At 43.4% G+C, this 14,177-nt stretch overlaps 1 protein-coding gene across 4 annotated transcripts in view; it reads right to left on the bottom strand.

Annotated features, from left to right (window-relative positions):
* Positions 1-6,466: 6,466 nt before the first annotated feature.
* Positions 6,467-14,177, bottom strand: part of LOC117495902 (glypican-5-like) — a 65,363-nt gene continuing 57,652 nt past the window's right edge. For all 4 annotated transcript variants that reach the window (XM_034147490.1, XM_034147491.1, XM_034147493.1 and 1 more), the window contains 2 exons: positions 9,086-9,189; positions 6,467-8,981 (listed from right to left, as the gene is read on the bottom strand). In XM_034147490.1, coding sequence (XP_034003381.1) covers positions 8,886-8,981; positions 9,086-9,189 — 200 coding nt within the window. In that variant the 3' untranslated portion in view covers positions 6,467-8,885. The remainder of the gene's footprint in view (positions 8,982-9,085; positions 9,190-14,177) is intronic.

The raw sequence follows: 14,177 nt of genomic DNA on the forward strand, positions 1-14,177 counted from the left end.
CAGTCGCTACTGACCATGCTACAGTTCTTTGTGCAACATCTACAGGAGCTCCTCCTTGAATTCAGATTATTTATCTTTATCTCGATATGGACATAAACGCGAGTGAAGTCTAATCTGACAGGACGGAGACACGCAGCTCCTGCCGCTGTGATGCAGCGGGAGCAAAACACACACTTCAAGTCAGATCATCACCCTTAGCTATTTTAATTACCTCTCAAACTACCTAAACTAGTTATAAATATGTTCATTTTTACTGTCGGGTCACTCATTACAGGATCAGCTGCTGCATGAGACAGACACTGACGCTGTCAGAAGAGAGGAAAAAGAGACAGGCTCCGTGTATTTGATGATTATATATCATTATATCGTCGTTATTCATTTGTTTTAAAGCTCAATAAATAACAATGAAGACCTTTGACCGGCACTTTTATAATTTTGTCCGGAAGATTTAAACTTTAACACACGCTGACCGGCGAAAAACTCTGCCCGGTTCTGTCGGCCCCCACCGCGGAGAATACACAGAAGTGCAGCCATGACAACCATTCTTCTTCGCTGCTTTTGTGGAGGAAGTTGCTGCTTTTGTGGAGGAAGTTACAGCGCCACGTACAGGTTCGGCATATGTACTGCAGCTTTTCCAGCGTTTGGATGTAAACGGAGCCGTCTCGTGGAGCTTGACACAATCCGGTGTATATTGCGTGGGGACGGAAGGTTTTTTGCGGTTGCATTTGCGTTACTCCGATGCGTTTTGCCGTATTTGTCCTCGTGGAGCCGGGGCCTTATGCTGTGTTCACACCGGACGCGATGCGACGTTTGGGGGCGGCGCGATTACATGTAAAGTCAATGCAGAGACGTGGACAGACGCGAATTCGCTCCGACGGCGTGCATGAAGCGGTGGACGCGGCGCGAATCACACGATTGAGGCGATTGAACGGTGCCGCGTTAAACGCGAGAGTTCAATTTTTTCAACTCGAGCGTCAAATTCACATGACGCGTTCTCGCGGAAGCCAATCAGCGGTGAGGATCTCAGCCGCCGTCACTGACGTTCAACCACACAACATCAGCCGTTAGCTGTTAGCAGTTAGCACACAGAGCTCACAGCTCCTCATATCCGTTCAGAAACTGGACAAAAGTTAAACAAGTACAAACCACAGACTGTCTGTGTCATGGTGAATACAGTCGCTGCTTATTTCTGTCTGTAGGCCGTTGTTATGAGTGTGGAATGAGCATATACAACGTTAGCTTAGCCTGGTTGACCCGATCTTCATTCAGAAAACAAGCATTTTAAAAGGTTTTTCGCCTGCCGTCTTGTCTGCAGACTTGTCAAAGCATTAATTCATGGTTGTTACTAACCGGTATCAGTATGTTGTTACTTCGGCATCATTTAGAAACGTGTATTACAATTTAATCACGGTAAAATATGTTCATTTGTTGTAGTTGTAGCTCCCGAGCCAGCGCGTCTTGTTTGAATGACGCGAGTAAACACAGCTGGCAGCCGCGGTGAAACTCCAGCATTTAGAGCGATGCGATAGGAGCGATTAGAGCGAAGCGAATAGTCGCATCGCGTCCGGTGTGAACGCAGCATAAGAGAGGATAATTTCCAGTCTAGTCAGGTTTTGTTATTTTTGTAAACTTGAGTTAATCTTAAATTCTCCTTTTGTTACGCTTGTTTTTTCCTCCTTGCGAGCGCTTTTTGTTAAATCCAGTACCTACTCTGTTAAAGGTGGGGTAGGTAAGTTTGAGAAACCGGCTCGAGATCGCTAGAATTTGAAAATACACAACCGGAGAAAATCTGCCACTTCCTTATAGAGCCCCTCCTCCAACACACACAAACGCGCACATGACCAATGAGGGCACGAGATAAGTTTGTGCACAGATGGAAGGCTGACAGGCAGGTAGGCCATCCAGTTATTTTAGCCGGGCCGGCTAAAATGATTGGTCGTGCTTTTTACAGTACTACGGCTTCCACATATGTAGGTCGTATTCCGATTTCTATGACACTATGAGCCGGGTGTTCGATCAGACCTCAACCTCCAGGGAGGACTCTGATGCAGATAAAACAGCACTCCCACCCAGTCATAGATTACGCCATAGAATTCCGGACCGCAGCCTCAGACAGTGGCTGGAACACCCACGCGTTGATAGACGCATTTATGAACGGACTGGCAGATCCCATAAAGGATTGCCTGGCCCCGTTGGAATTGCCTCAAGACCTGGACACATTAATTTCCATGGCCACTCGAGTGGATAATCGCCTCAGAGAGAGGGAGAGAGAGAGGCATCGAGCCACACCTAGACCTCCAAGCCACCAGTTCTCCTGGGAATTCTTCTTCATGGATTCCGCCGGCCTCTGCAACTCCAGGAACAGCGCCTCCACAAGCACGGGAGGAACCCATGCAGCTGGGAAGAACCAGGACTCCCCCAGAGGAAAGACAGCGAGGGTAGCTGTTTTTACTGTGGACGTCAGGGTCACCAGCATGCCGCATGTCTGGGAAAAGCACACGCTCACCGGCTATGAGGAGGGCGCTGGTGAGCAAATTCCCCTCTAAATACCCTCCACGCACACCCACTCAGATAACGCTAATGGTTAATAACCAAAAACACACACTAGTCTTATAGATTGGGAGCTAGCAAAACAACTTAACCTTAAGGCTATTCCTTTGGCCCACCCCATCAATGCCAGCGCATTAGACGGCCGACTAATGTGTCAAGTTACTCATCATACCGAGCCCGTTCAGGTAGTCATTCAGAATCATTCGGAAAAGTTCAATTCCCCTCAGCACTCACTTGTATTAGGATTCCCCTGGTTAAAAAAACACAATCCACACATGAATTGGTGCTCAGGCCAAGTTAAGGGATGTAGGGGAATGTGAGCAAAATTGTAGGGTTCCTAATTCGCCTCGCCCTGCTATAACGCAGACCCCGGCGATCAGACTTCACCCAGTCATCATGTCTGGTAAAAACTCAGAGACTACACCAGTTAATGGTTATGATGAGTATCCTGATTTGTCTAAAGTCCCTGCTTGTTATCACGATCTGAGAGAAGTTTTTAATAAAACCAAGGCTCTGTCACTACCTCCACATCGCCCTTTTGATTGTGCTATCGATCTGCTACCCGGCACACCCATTCCTAAGGGACGCCTTTATTCCATCTCCGGACCCGAGCGAGCGGCCATGGATGAATACATCTCGTCTTCCCTGAAAGCGGGAATCATCCGCCCCTCCTCTTTACCGGCAGGAGCAGGATTCTTCTTTGTGAGTAAAAAAGATGGCTCACTCACGGCCCGTCCACACGGCGGCGTGCGTTGAAGCTTGACGGCGGGGAGGGCTGAAACTCTACCAACAACCAATCACATGAATCTCCCGCCCCGGACACACAAGCACGCAGTTTGATTGGCTAGAGCTTGTACTGGCATATGATTCGATTGGCTGACGCTTCCGCCGAAGCTTCAAAAGTTGAACATTGCTCAACTTTTGCAGCGAGCAACGCTTCTGAAGCTACGCTTCGCTCCCACAATGCAGTTCGGCGAAACGTGACGTCACCCCATTCAAAGTGAATGGGCAGAAGCGTTGAAGCTTCGACGCACGCCGCCGTGTGGACGGGCCGTCAGGCCATGTATTGACTATAGCCCACTTAATGCCATTATCACTAAGAACCGCTACCCCCTGCCATTAATGTCATCAGCGTTTGAACTGCTTCAGTCCGCTAAAATCTTTACCAAACTCGACCTCAGAAATGCTTATCACCTGGTCAGGATAAGAGAAGGGGACGAGTGGAAGACGGGGTTTAATACCCCCAGTGGACATTATGAATACCGGGTCATGCCCTTTGGATTATGTAACGCTCCTGCTGTCTTCCAGACCTTCGTCAATGACATTTTAAGAGACTTCTTGAATGTATTTGTGTATGTATGTATATGTGGATGACATATTAATCTTTTCCCCGGACAGTCAAACCCATGTTCCACAGGTTCGTCAAGTCCTCCAGAAGCTACTGGAAAATCACCTATACGTCAAAGCCGAGAAGTGTGATTTTCACGCAGCCACCGTTTCTTTTCTGGGACACATTGTAACCGCCAACCAGGTACAGATGGACTTCCAAGGTTAGAGCTGTGGCTAATTGGCCCACACTAACCAACAAGAAGAAGGTGCAACAGTTCATAGGGTTTGCAACATTTTATTGTAAATGTATCCGGAACTTTAGCTCTGTTGCCGCTCCCCTGCATAATCTCACTTCCTCCAAAGTCTCTTTTCAGTGGAGTCCCCAGGCCAAGACCACCTTCATGACTCTTAAGAAGAGATTCACCATGGCACCTCTTGTAAATCCAGTACCTACTCTGTTAATTTCAAGACTGTCTCTGGGTCGTGCATTTGGGTTCTCCAGTTTGTGTTAAGGTCGTGACAATATGTATAAAGGCAACTTTTCTACTAAAAAGTGATCATGTATTTGTTTTAGCTGACCCAACCTAGAAAAAATAAGGGAAAGAAATATTGAGTTACCAGAAATAATTATTGGTCTAGAGCACTGTGGGAGGATTGAGATTACGTGGGTGTGTTAAGGTGAGTTAGGTGAGTCAGTGCTTAACTGATGTTAAAGTGCCCGTCAGCAAGACACTTAATCCCTGATTGCTTCAGCAGAGCTGCTCCACTGGCATTAAAGACTATGGATAAGGAGGCTGCCAACTACTGTAAGGTTGATCAGCTTTCAGGGTGAAATGAGTCCTAGACACCAAATCCAAATTTAGACAAGTAACGCATTGCGGCAATACAGAGTCATTCAGCAGTCTTTGATATTCAATGATATGATTATACACCCAGAAGCATGAGGAAACAATGGTCTCTTCACATCACATTCACAAAGTAAATAAAGTAATATTTGAACTCCTGAGGGATAAGAGATCCAATATTGGTCAGTACAGCTTACTCTGATTATAGAACTTAATGCGGAGAGAAAATACCTCATGCTTCAAGGTATGCAGTCCGTTCCAAACACAACTGAAATTATAACTTGCGTTGGGCAAATCAGAAAAACTCAAGGTAAAGATACACAGATATACAATACATTCTGGCTAGTGCAGGTCACACATTGTATAATTTAACCTGTCGAGCTGTCAAAAATCAATTATCAATCCAGTTGTGTTGTTATGTGTCAAAAGGCAGATGTGTTTCCTGCGGGATTGACACATGGCTCTCGAGATATAGAAAGCTTCTAATAATGTTTTTATATCTAAAGCCATAAAACCATGTGAAGCTGCAACATGTTGACAGCGATTAATCTGATATAATGTGTCTCTGAGACTGCAAACACTGGCAACGACAGGAACATAAATATGATTTATACAACACACATATCAATTATGACCCTTGGAAAGGGTTAAAGTAATCAGAGCTCTGATTTCATTAGTGCTGGCAGAGGAAGGATATTATTCAGCAGAGCAACCTCACCGGCTTGTTGAAACAATATCCTACAAATACCTGGTCTCACGGCTTATCTCCTATGAACTTCAATTCACCCTCTTCACCTCTCTTCCTGCCTGATGCCTTTGTTTATGTCAATACTTTACAGTAGGTTAGATTTAAGCAAAGTATACTGGCCCTTTGCCCTCTTTGGCTGAAGTGCATCTAAAGTCTGCTTTCAGGGAATTAATCAAAACGGGACGTTTTATTGTCGAAAAAAACACACCATTCCCACGAGGGAAAATACAATTATTAAGCAACAAGAATTAATACAAACAGCATTACAATTAAAAACACCTTTTAATCTTAAATTGTTACAGAATAATGTGTGAACATCAGGATAAGAAATGGAAGCACACCACCTTCTCTGCCTTTTTTTTCTGTGCTCTCCCTCTCTTTCCGTGTTTTCTCTCCTTCACAATTTACATTCAATGATGTCTTTATTTCCCATCATCCCCTGGCAGTTGCCTGTGCCAGCCAAGTTATCTGTGCCAACTTCCTGACCGTGCCAATCCAATCACAGTAATCTCTAAAAGGGCCAAAGGCCAAAGAGCTGCAGCTGTGTTCCCACATATATGTACACATAAGGCTCTGATGGCACCAAACTGCTCTGTTTAAACCCGTTTAGCCAGACATGGTGGATGCCCTGACGGTAAAATATACTGCCAAACAAACAAAAAGAAAAACAAATATGTTTCTAAATGAAGTCTTTATTTTGTGTTAAAATAGATGGAAATTCCAACAAGCATATCATCTGTATGAAATTGCCCAAATTACAGCTTATAATTTGAATTAAAACCATTTTTAAAAATGTATTATGCAGGCAGCCATGTGTAGACAGAGAACCAACAAACTTTAAAAAAAATGTAATAACATTAAAATGATCCATATTATTATTATTATTATTATTATTATTATATATATATATATGCTACTGTATCTTGTCTCCTTATGGCTCCAAAATGCATCTCACACTGGGACTATTGCCAGAAATAAAAGACAAAATACAATGTGTATTTGAAAACGGTTTATTATTAGGATATTAGGCTGAAGATATTATTGACAAAAAAGAATAGAAGGACACAGTGTATTACAGAATGTCTATTCACTTATCACACAGGAGTCACTGATTTAGTTTATAGAGGGAGAGAAACCATACTACTATAGCAACTGTAACTTGTTATTGCATCATGGTAATCCTATATTAGAACAACATTAGAATTCTACACAAAACAAGCTAAACCTTAATTGCGGTGACACATTAAAGTTCCTTCCATGACACATGGCAACCATTATAACAACACAGTACAAGAGGAACAACAGAAAGTCACTTCTATGCTTGATATGAAAAACATCGCTCAGTCTCATTTACAAATATACACTAACAAGATTCACACTTTCTTTCATTTCTATTCATGACAGTTTTCTCAACAATTCAATAGGGACAAATTGTAACAACAAATTATAATTTTCAGCTTCACTTTCCAGATGATTTCATTTCAAGATGTAAATGCTCATTATTTCCCGTTTTGCTAAATGTATAAGCACATGAATTCCCTTTTTGAAACCCCAACATTTCTGTCATATCCCACTCTTGTCTTATACCAGGCTGTGAAAAGCATTTCAAATGTACTTATCTGTATGTGCATTGGTGTGTGTGTGTTGGTGTTTAGTTTATGTAGGATGTACTGTATAGCAAGAGCTGTCAAAGGTGAAGTGGTTGGCTCACATCCAAAATCTCATCTCCTTAATCTAATTTGGGTTACAATGTTTAAATAGTAATTAAATAATGGCACACTTTATGGTGTAAAAGCATCCCGCTAACTTACATGGTGTTTGGGCTCAGTGCCCAGATAAGTCATGCATGTAGGCTCTTGATGTTATTTCTTTAGTCGTCTCAACTGTCGGGCACATTCCTTCATGAGAAAGGTGATGACGGTAGACACATTTACACCTGTTTCTTAAGACTACACAGGAAAATATTGAACGTAAAAGTTATTCACAAGCTGGCACACAGTGTCTTCCTGCTGGTTTATTTGCTCCATTTCGAACGTTTTAATCAGTATTCTAGTTGTCTGTCCTGATGTTGTGTGCAGTTTGAAACTCAACAGAGAGCCGGGAGGACTTGATGGTCCTAATTACCATGAATTACATTTAAATCATTTTGATCTTAGCTGAGCTGTATTCTGATCACTTACTTGATACTCTTATCTCTCGTCTCCACTGGATACAGAGACAGACTGTTAACATGTGTCAGCTGAGAAATAAACCAACATATATAGTATGTTGTTGGGTGCCCTAAATACTCTATAACTATTACAGTAGTCATTAATACATTTGGAGACAAGCTGTATTGTATTTGTATTTGTGAAAACAAGATGTCAAAATATTCATTGTTTAGACTAAGATTTGTGTCTTCTTGATCTTAAATGAGGGCCATATATTCTATTTCATTGTTTTTTTGTTTTGTTTAGATAACTTCCATATTTAGGAGAGCTCCTAAAGACTGTGACGGCCTAAAAGTTGATTTAAAGTTGAAATGTAAGCTTTTATATCCCTCTCTGTAGTGCATTTACCGTTTTGCAGACTATGCATCTTGAGAAGAACATAGCCTTAACTCAGTTTACGCACGCAAGACAATAAAAGGTATTATATGTTTATACACGATAAACTACCTAAGGACACAGTTTCCTGGGAGAAATCATTAAAAAGTCATTTGTGGAGGAAATACAATTGTGTTAAACAGTTAAACTCTGCAGCATACTTGCCCAGCTTGCATGAACAATAGAGCATGTTGGTGTGAAAGAAAACAGTGCCGGATGGGCTTCAGTCTGCAGAGACGTACAAGCCAAACTGTCAACTTCTTCATTATGCTCATGGCCATCTGTCAATGGTCTGAAGTGTCACATAATTGGTTGTTTTGCTCATGGAGTGCTGAGTACAATTATAATGCGTGTGTCTTCACTGTAAGCACCTTGCTGCCACAGTGGAGGCCTCAACTTGAACCATAGCTGTCATAGATCTAAGTGTCCCTGGGGGCTACATAATGTAAATGTCAGACTAAACAAAACACCCCATTACATCCAAGTCAATCACTTCTGTTCTATATTAATCTCTATTTACACATAGAGCCATCGTTATCTATAGAAATCCTTTATATAAATATATAATATATATATATTTGTATTTACATCTCTCTTCAAAAAAAGTCAGTAGTGGTGTGCAATCTATCCTATCAAAGTTAAATACACATAAACAAACACATGTAGAGGTCAGTACAGGTAACATTAAACTGCATACTGTGCACCTGCCACATAACAAAACATTCAGAGTGCTTCCTGCTTACAGAAACTCCAAATACTCATCTTCACCACCAAACACGTGTGGTTGTCTTTCAGTCTTTTTGTCTCTGTCAGACAGTCCCTCTGACATCAGCGGTGTTCCCATGGTGACAGTAGCAGGAGCAGAAGGGTCCACAGGGTCAAAGGTGCAACAGACAACGTGTGGGCCGAGCCTCGAACTGCCACCTGACAGAGAATATGCGAAAAGATTTAAAATCGTATTAAAAGGCAAATAGAGGAATTAAGAAAAGGAGAGAATGGATGTGGAAGGAGAAGCGGCCATGACTTACCTGAGGAGGTGGGAGATGTTTGGGGGGGACGGGGCGACGAGGAGGAGGAGCCAGGCTCTTTGTCGCTGGACTCCGACCGCTGTATGTATCACCTGTCTCTTCACCTGAGCAGAGGCAAATACATACATTAAGTATAGCTGTATAACTGTATTCATTCGAACAGACTTCATACTAGATGTTATTAATAATAAAAAACTGCAGTGTGTTATTTATGAACTAGACTAGACATAGTGATCCAGGAATTATCCATGTAAGGCTTTGACAGCCTTTTCTTCCCTTTTAATGTATGTTTGATAAAGTCTGAAAAGATCATTTAAAGTAACCCAAAGTTCAGGCCTTTGCAATCAATTTGATAAGTCTAGTTTCCATAAAGAAACAAGTCCATAAATTACCAGTCCAGATTTGTGGAAGTCATTTCTGGTTCTATTTTTGGTCTCATGGTTGCACAAATTCTTGCATTATTTATGGCTGTTTTTTGTTGTTGTTTAGGCAAGAAAGATTTATGGATTCCACCCCACCCATCCACAGCTTCGCACAAATGCGAATGCAGTTACCTCACACACACACACACACACACACACACACACACACACACACACACACACACACACACACACACACACACACACACACACACACACACACACACACACACACACACACACACACACACAGATGTGTGAAATGTTGCTTCATTTAATAAGCAAACGGCTTGACTACGCCAGCTGCTTTACCGCTTTTATATCCATTAGTGTGTGTGTGTGTGTGTGTGTGTGTGTGTGTGTTTGTGTTGGCAGAACTTCAGTAATAAGGGAGGAACTCAGGTAAATGAGTGGATTAGGACAGCAGGGAGACAGACTGTGCCGCCAGCTAAATGCACACACACATTCGCGCACACACACACACGCACGCACGCACGCACACACACACACACACACACACACACACCTGCATGGGGAGAAATCTGATTCTGTCTCTTACAATACACATTGTCCTTCAGTACAATAGACAAAGAGCCTCTTTCAGTTGCTGAGGAATGAGGTGAGTCGTTAATGTTCTCACACTATCACAATATACAACATACATGAAGAAAGCAGGAAAACACCCATATAAATATACACACACACACACACACACACACACACACACACACACACACACACACACACACACACACACACACACACACACACACACACACACACACACACACACACACACACACACACACACACACACACAAACTCTCCTGTGAATTAAAATCTGTTTCAAAGACACATGATGTGTTTTTGTTTTTGGTCTGTCTGTGATAATGATTCAGATGATTTACTCACAGAGGAATGTTTACCAATTACGAATCCGTCTATTATTGTGTGCTGTCGTGACAAATAGCTGCATGGAGCAATATGGGACCCGGAGCTCATGGCTTTGAAAATGTGTGTGTGGTCTGTTCTGTGTCCATCTGTTCCCATCAGAAGTCAAAACCTTGTGTCACATCTGGTTTGAACCCCGTTTAGGGATCATAACCGCATTATGTTTTTAATGCTTTTTCCACTAAAACAATTGTAGTGTGATTAATTCATGTTTCAGTTTAAGCCCAATATTTGTTACTTTTATCACCATAGCTATTACTAATTTGGAAATATGCCTAACGCTCTTACAGGGAGAAAGCTGGGATAAATAAAGGGCATGTTAATTTGTTTCGTTCCTTCAATTAGACTAAAAGGAACATCAGCAATGCCTAACATGTCAAGAAAGAGATTACATTTAATTAAGAGCATGGGCAATACAAATAACACTCACATTTGAAGGTAAATAAGGTGGCATTTGCGTTACAATTAGCTCCTTGATATGTGAAGGTATGGAGTGCTGCAGGGATGGAATATTTGTCTTCATTAGCATCGCCCTGCGTACCTTGACAAAAGACAATGGGATTGGATTTACGTATTTAACATTTACTTTAGAGGCATGACTGTCTGAAGTATTAGATACCTGTCATTGTGAATAGGTTGCTAATTTATACCCCTGTAATTATGTTGTGATGTCCTTTTTGTTTTCTGTTGTTTTTATGTGTAACCAATGTGCCGCAGGTCTCCCTTGAAAAAGAGATCGTTGATCTCAATGGGATTTTTCACCTGGTTAAATAAAGGCTACAAACAAGTACAGTTTTGATGTAGGCCTTTTATGTGCTTCAGTGAGCACCATGAACACTTCCTACACCACTGACACTACCTTACAATGCAGCTGGATTCTCGCAATATCACACTAGAATCACAGGTTCAAAAGATCATACAAAAATCAATCTGGACAGGCTTCACACCAGTCAGTGCTTTTTTAGGTGCTACTGGCAGCAACAGGGTTGGTGTGTTTGATACACAGAGGCGACAACAATGGCAGCTTCTAAACAGGTTAGCATAGATTCTGCAATAGCATCAGTCATATCAGCACTGCAGAGTAACTTCCACAAAAGAAGGGTAAAGAACGGCACTGAAAGCTTCTCAATGGAAACAAATATTTTAGCTCTGGTAGACAGATGGTTCATCCAATCACCTGCCAATTATTTTTTTGAAAGTGCCGTCCCTTGTCCATGACAGCTTCTCAGACACAAATCCTTTTATTGATTATGAATGCACTACCGTAGAATAAGGTGCATAATAACACTCAATCAGTGTCACACCAACTTTGATTGGCTGCCTTGTTTGTGCATATGCATGCTCGTGTTTGTCTGTGTGTGTTCTGAAAGTGGATGGCAACACACAGTCTCCTACATGCCCTTCGGCACGTTTGTCTCTTAGCAACAATCTAGTACATGTCACATGTGGCAGATTGGCTACCACTACGTGCACACCAAACAAACACACACACACACACGCGCACACACGCACGCGCACACACAGCCAGAGATGAGTGATGAACAATGTCCGTGGTCATACTCATGGGGTAGTTTAACCTTTACTAGAATGAGTAATGAGTGTGTGTGTTCGTGTGTGTGTGTATGTGTGATAATCAGAATGCAGGACTGACATTTGGAGTAACCTGTTGGTAAATTGCAGACTCTAGGTCAGTCGGATCAGCCAAAAGTTTCATCCTCCAGCTCTGACGTGCAGCGTATGAAGAACTTACACTTCCATTCATTCACAGTTTGCATCCTCAGAGGAGCTGAAGTGACAGTTTACAAAGGACAACAATGGTTACCATGTATTGTAAAGGTGCAGGAGGAGAGTGACAGTGATACAATCATCCCCTCCTATCCAACTAAATAAATGTGTCCTCTTCACCGTTGACTTGTTATTAAGACACATTTCCAAAATAATAATGGAATTGGAGTCAAGTGAAGCATTCGCCCTGGGGTGACGGTAAGAGCTGAAAGCAGTTGAAGCAGGGCAATAAATCAGAGCTATGGTGACCCACAGGAAACAGACTGGCTGAAAAGCGCTTAGTGCATCTCTCTCTCTCTCCGATTATCCAAAAACACCATCTGTACCTGTCGTGCTTTAATCCATTATAATAGTCAGGCTTTAACAACCCAGCCTGGTCTGTAACAAGCATCCCAAACTATCTCTAATTCTCTGTCATGCATTCCTCCAGTCTGCCGTCTGAAACAAAACCCAACTGACAACACAGCATCTTTCTAATTACAGAAGACAAAGTGAATGTGTGTGTCTATAAACACTGTGTGTGTGTGTCAAAAAACATGTTAGTTTTGATCAAACTGATCTGTGTGTATAGCAGATCTGAATCAAAGCATTTGAATGTGTAAAACTCTTGTTATATTTCACACAGGCTCCGCCCTCTACTGGGTACTACTCTCTATCATGCTGTGCGTGCTTTCACCTACTGAGTTACGTAAACGTAGCCGGCCAATCGGGGCGAGCCTACCTGAATGCGCGCAGGCCCACAGTTTATAAGGCGGCTACGCCCTCCGCCCGCCATCCTTTTTCTCTTCAGCGAGCGAGTAACAACTGCAGAGAAAGTAAAACGTTTGAAAGAAGAAGAAAGAGTTATCATACCTCCATGGAGAGACCCGGGCCTGTCCTTCGTGCCCTGGCTTAAATAGCGGGCGCCGATCTCCACCACCTCTGTTTCGAGTGTTTGAGGGACCAGGATATGGCCGAGGCGGTGCCATTCACGTTTGCCATTCACGTTTGCCATTCCAGCGGGGCGGATGGCTCCGTTTGCCGTTGTCGGGCACTTCCGGGTCCGGTCCATGGAGGTCCACCGCCCTAGGTGATGACCATGGCGGCGGAGCGCAGCTGCGGGCAGCAGGCTGGGCAGAGAGCTGAAAAGAGCTCTGCCCCGCTGCCGTGTGACAGGGCGACTGCAGATAAACACGGGTGTGTTGGGCATCTCGCTCATTGCTAGAGATGCCCCCACCTCACCAGATCAGAGCAATTATTTGGCAAGGCCGAATTAGTAGCTTGGTCGGCGGTGTGGCCGCCGCCGTTGCCTGCCGTGTGATGTCCCGGGGGGGTGTCACACCGCATGGCACTTTCCAAAAGGACCGTGTTGATCTCCTGGGAGCCCCCGTGTTTACGGAAGGGCTCTTTGGATCGATCTCCTTGGTCACGTGGGTGAGGAGTAGTCGCAGCGTGACTGCTTCTTGCTCATCCCCAGAGGAAAGAACACTGTCCCACACTCCCCGCCCCCTCTGTAAACTCCAGTATAGGAGCCAGCAGGTGGGCGCATGCACGTGAGTGGAATAAACCGAAGTGCTGTCAAAGCACTGTGCGGGTTCAAGAGAGAGTGATGTGTGTGTGAGAAATGCATTCAGTGAAAACGATTGCATTTATCCCAGAGTAAGAGTCATCTCTCTCCACATTTCCACTTTTCACCATAATGTCCCTTTCAAAGAGACGGCATTAGGACAGAGCCGCGGTGCGTTCAAGGACCTCAGTAGAAAATCTGCCCTTTTCTGTGTCAGCCCCCATGCCAAAACTCCCTTTTATGGAAGGTTTGGCAGCGGAGTAGGCCACCAGAGAGTACTACAGCTTCTTAGCTGTACTGACAGAGTGGATGGACAGGACACTGAGACTGGGTTATTCACTCCAGTTTGCAGCATCCCTCCTCCGTTCAGAGGCATGAGAGATGCAAA

This window comes from Trematomus bernacchii, unplaced genomic scaffold (genome assembly GCF_902827165.1).
Source record: "Trematomus bernacchii unplaced genomic scaffold, fTreBer1.1, whole genome shotgun sequence".
Taxonomy (NCBI): domain Eukaryota; kingdom Metazoa; phylum Chordata; class Actinopteri; order Perciformes; family Nototheniidae; genus Trematomus; species Trematomus bernacchii.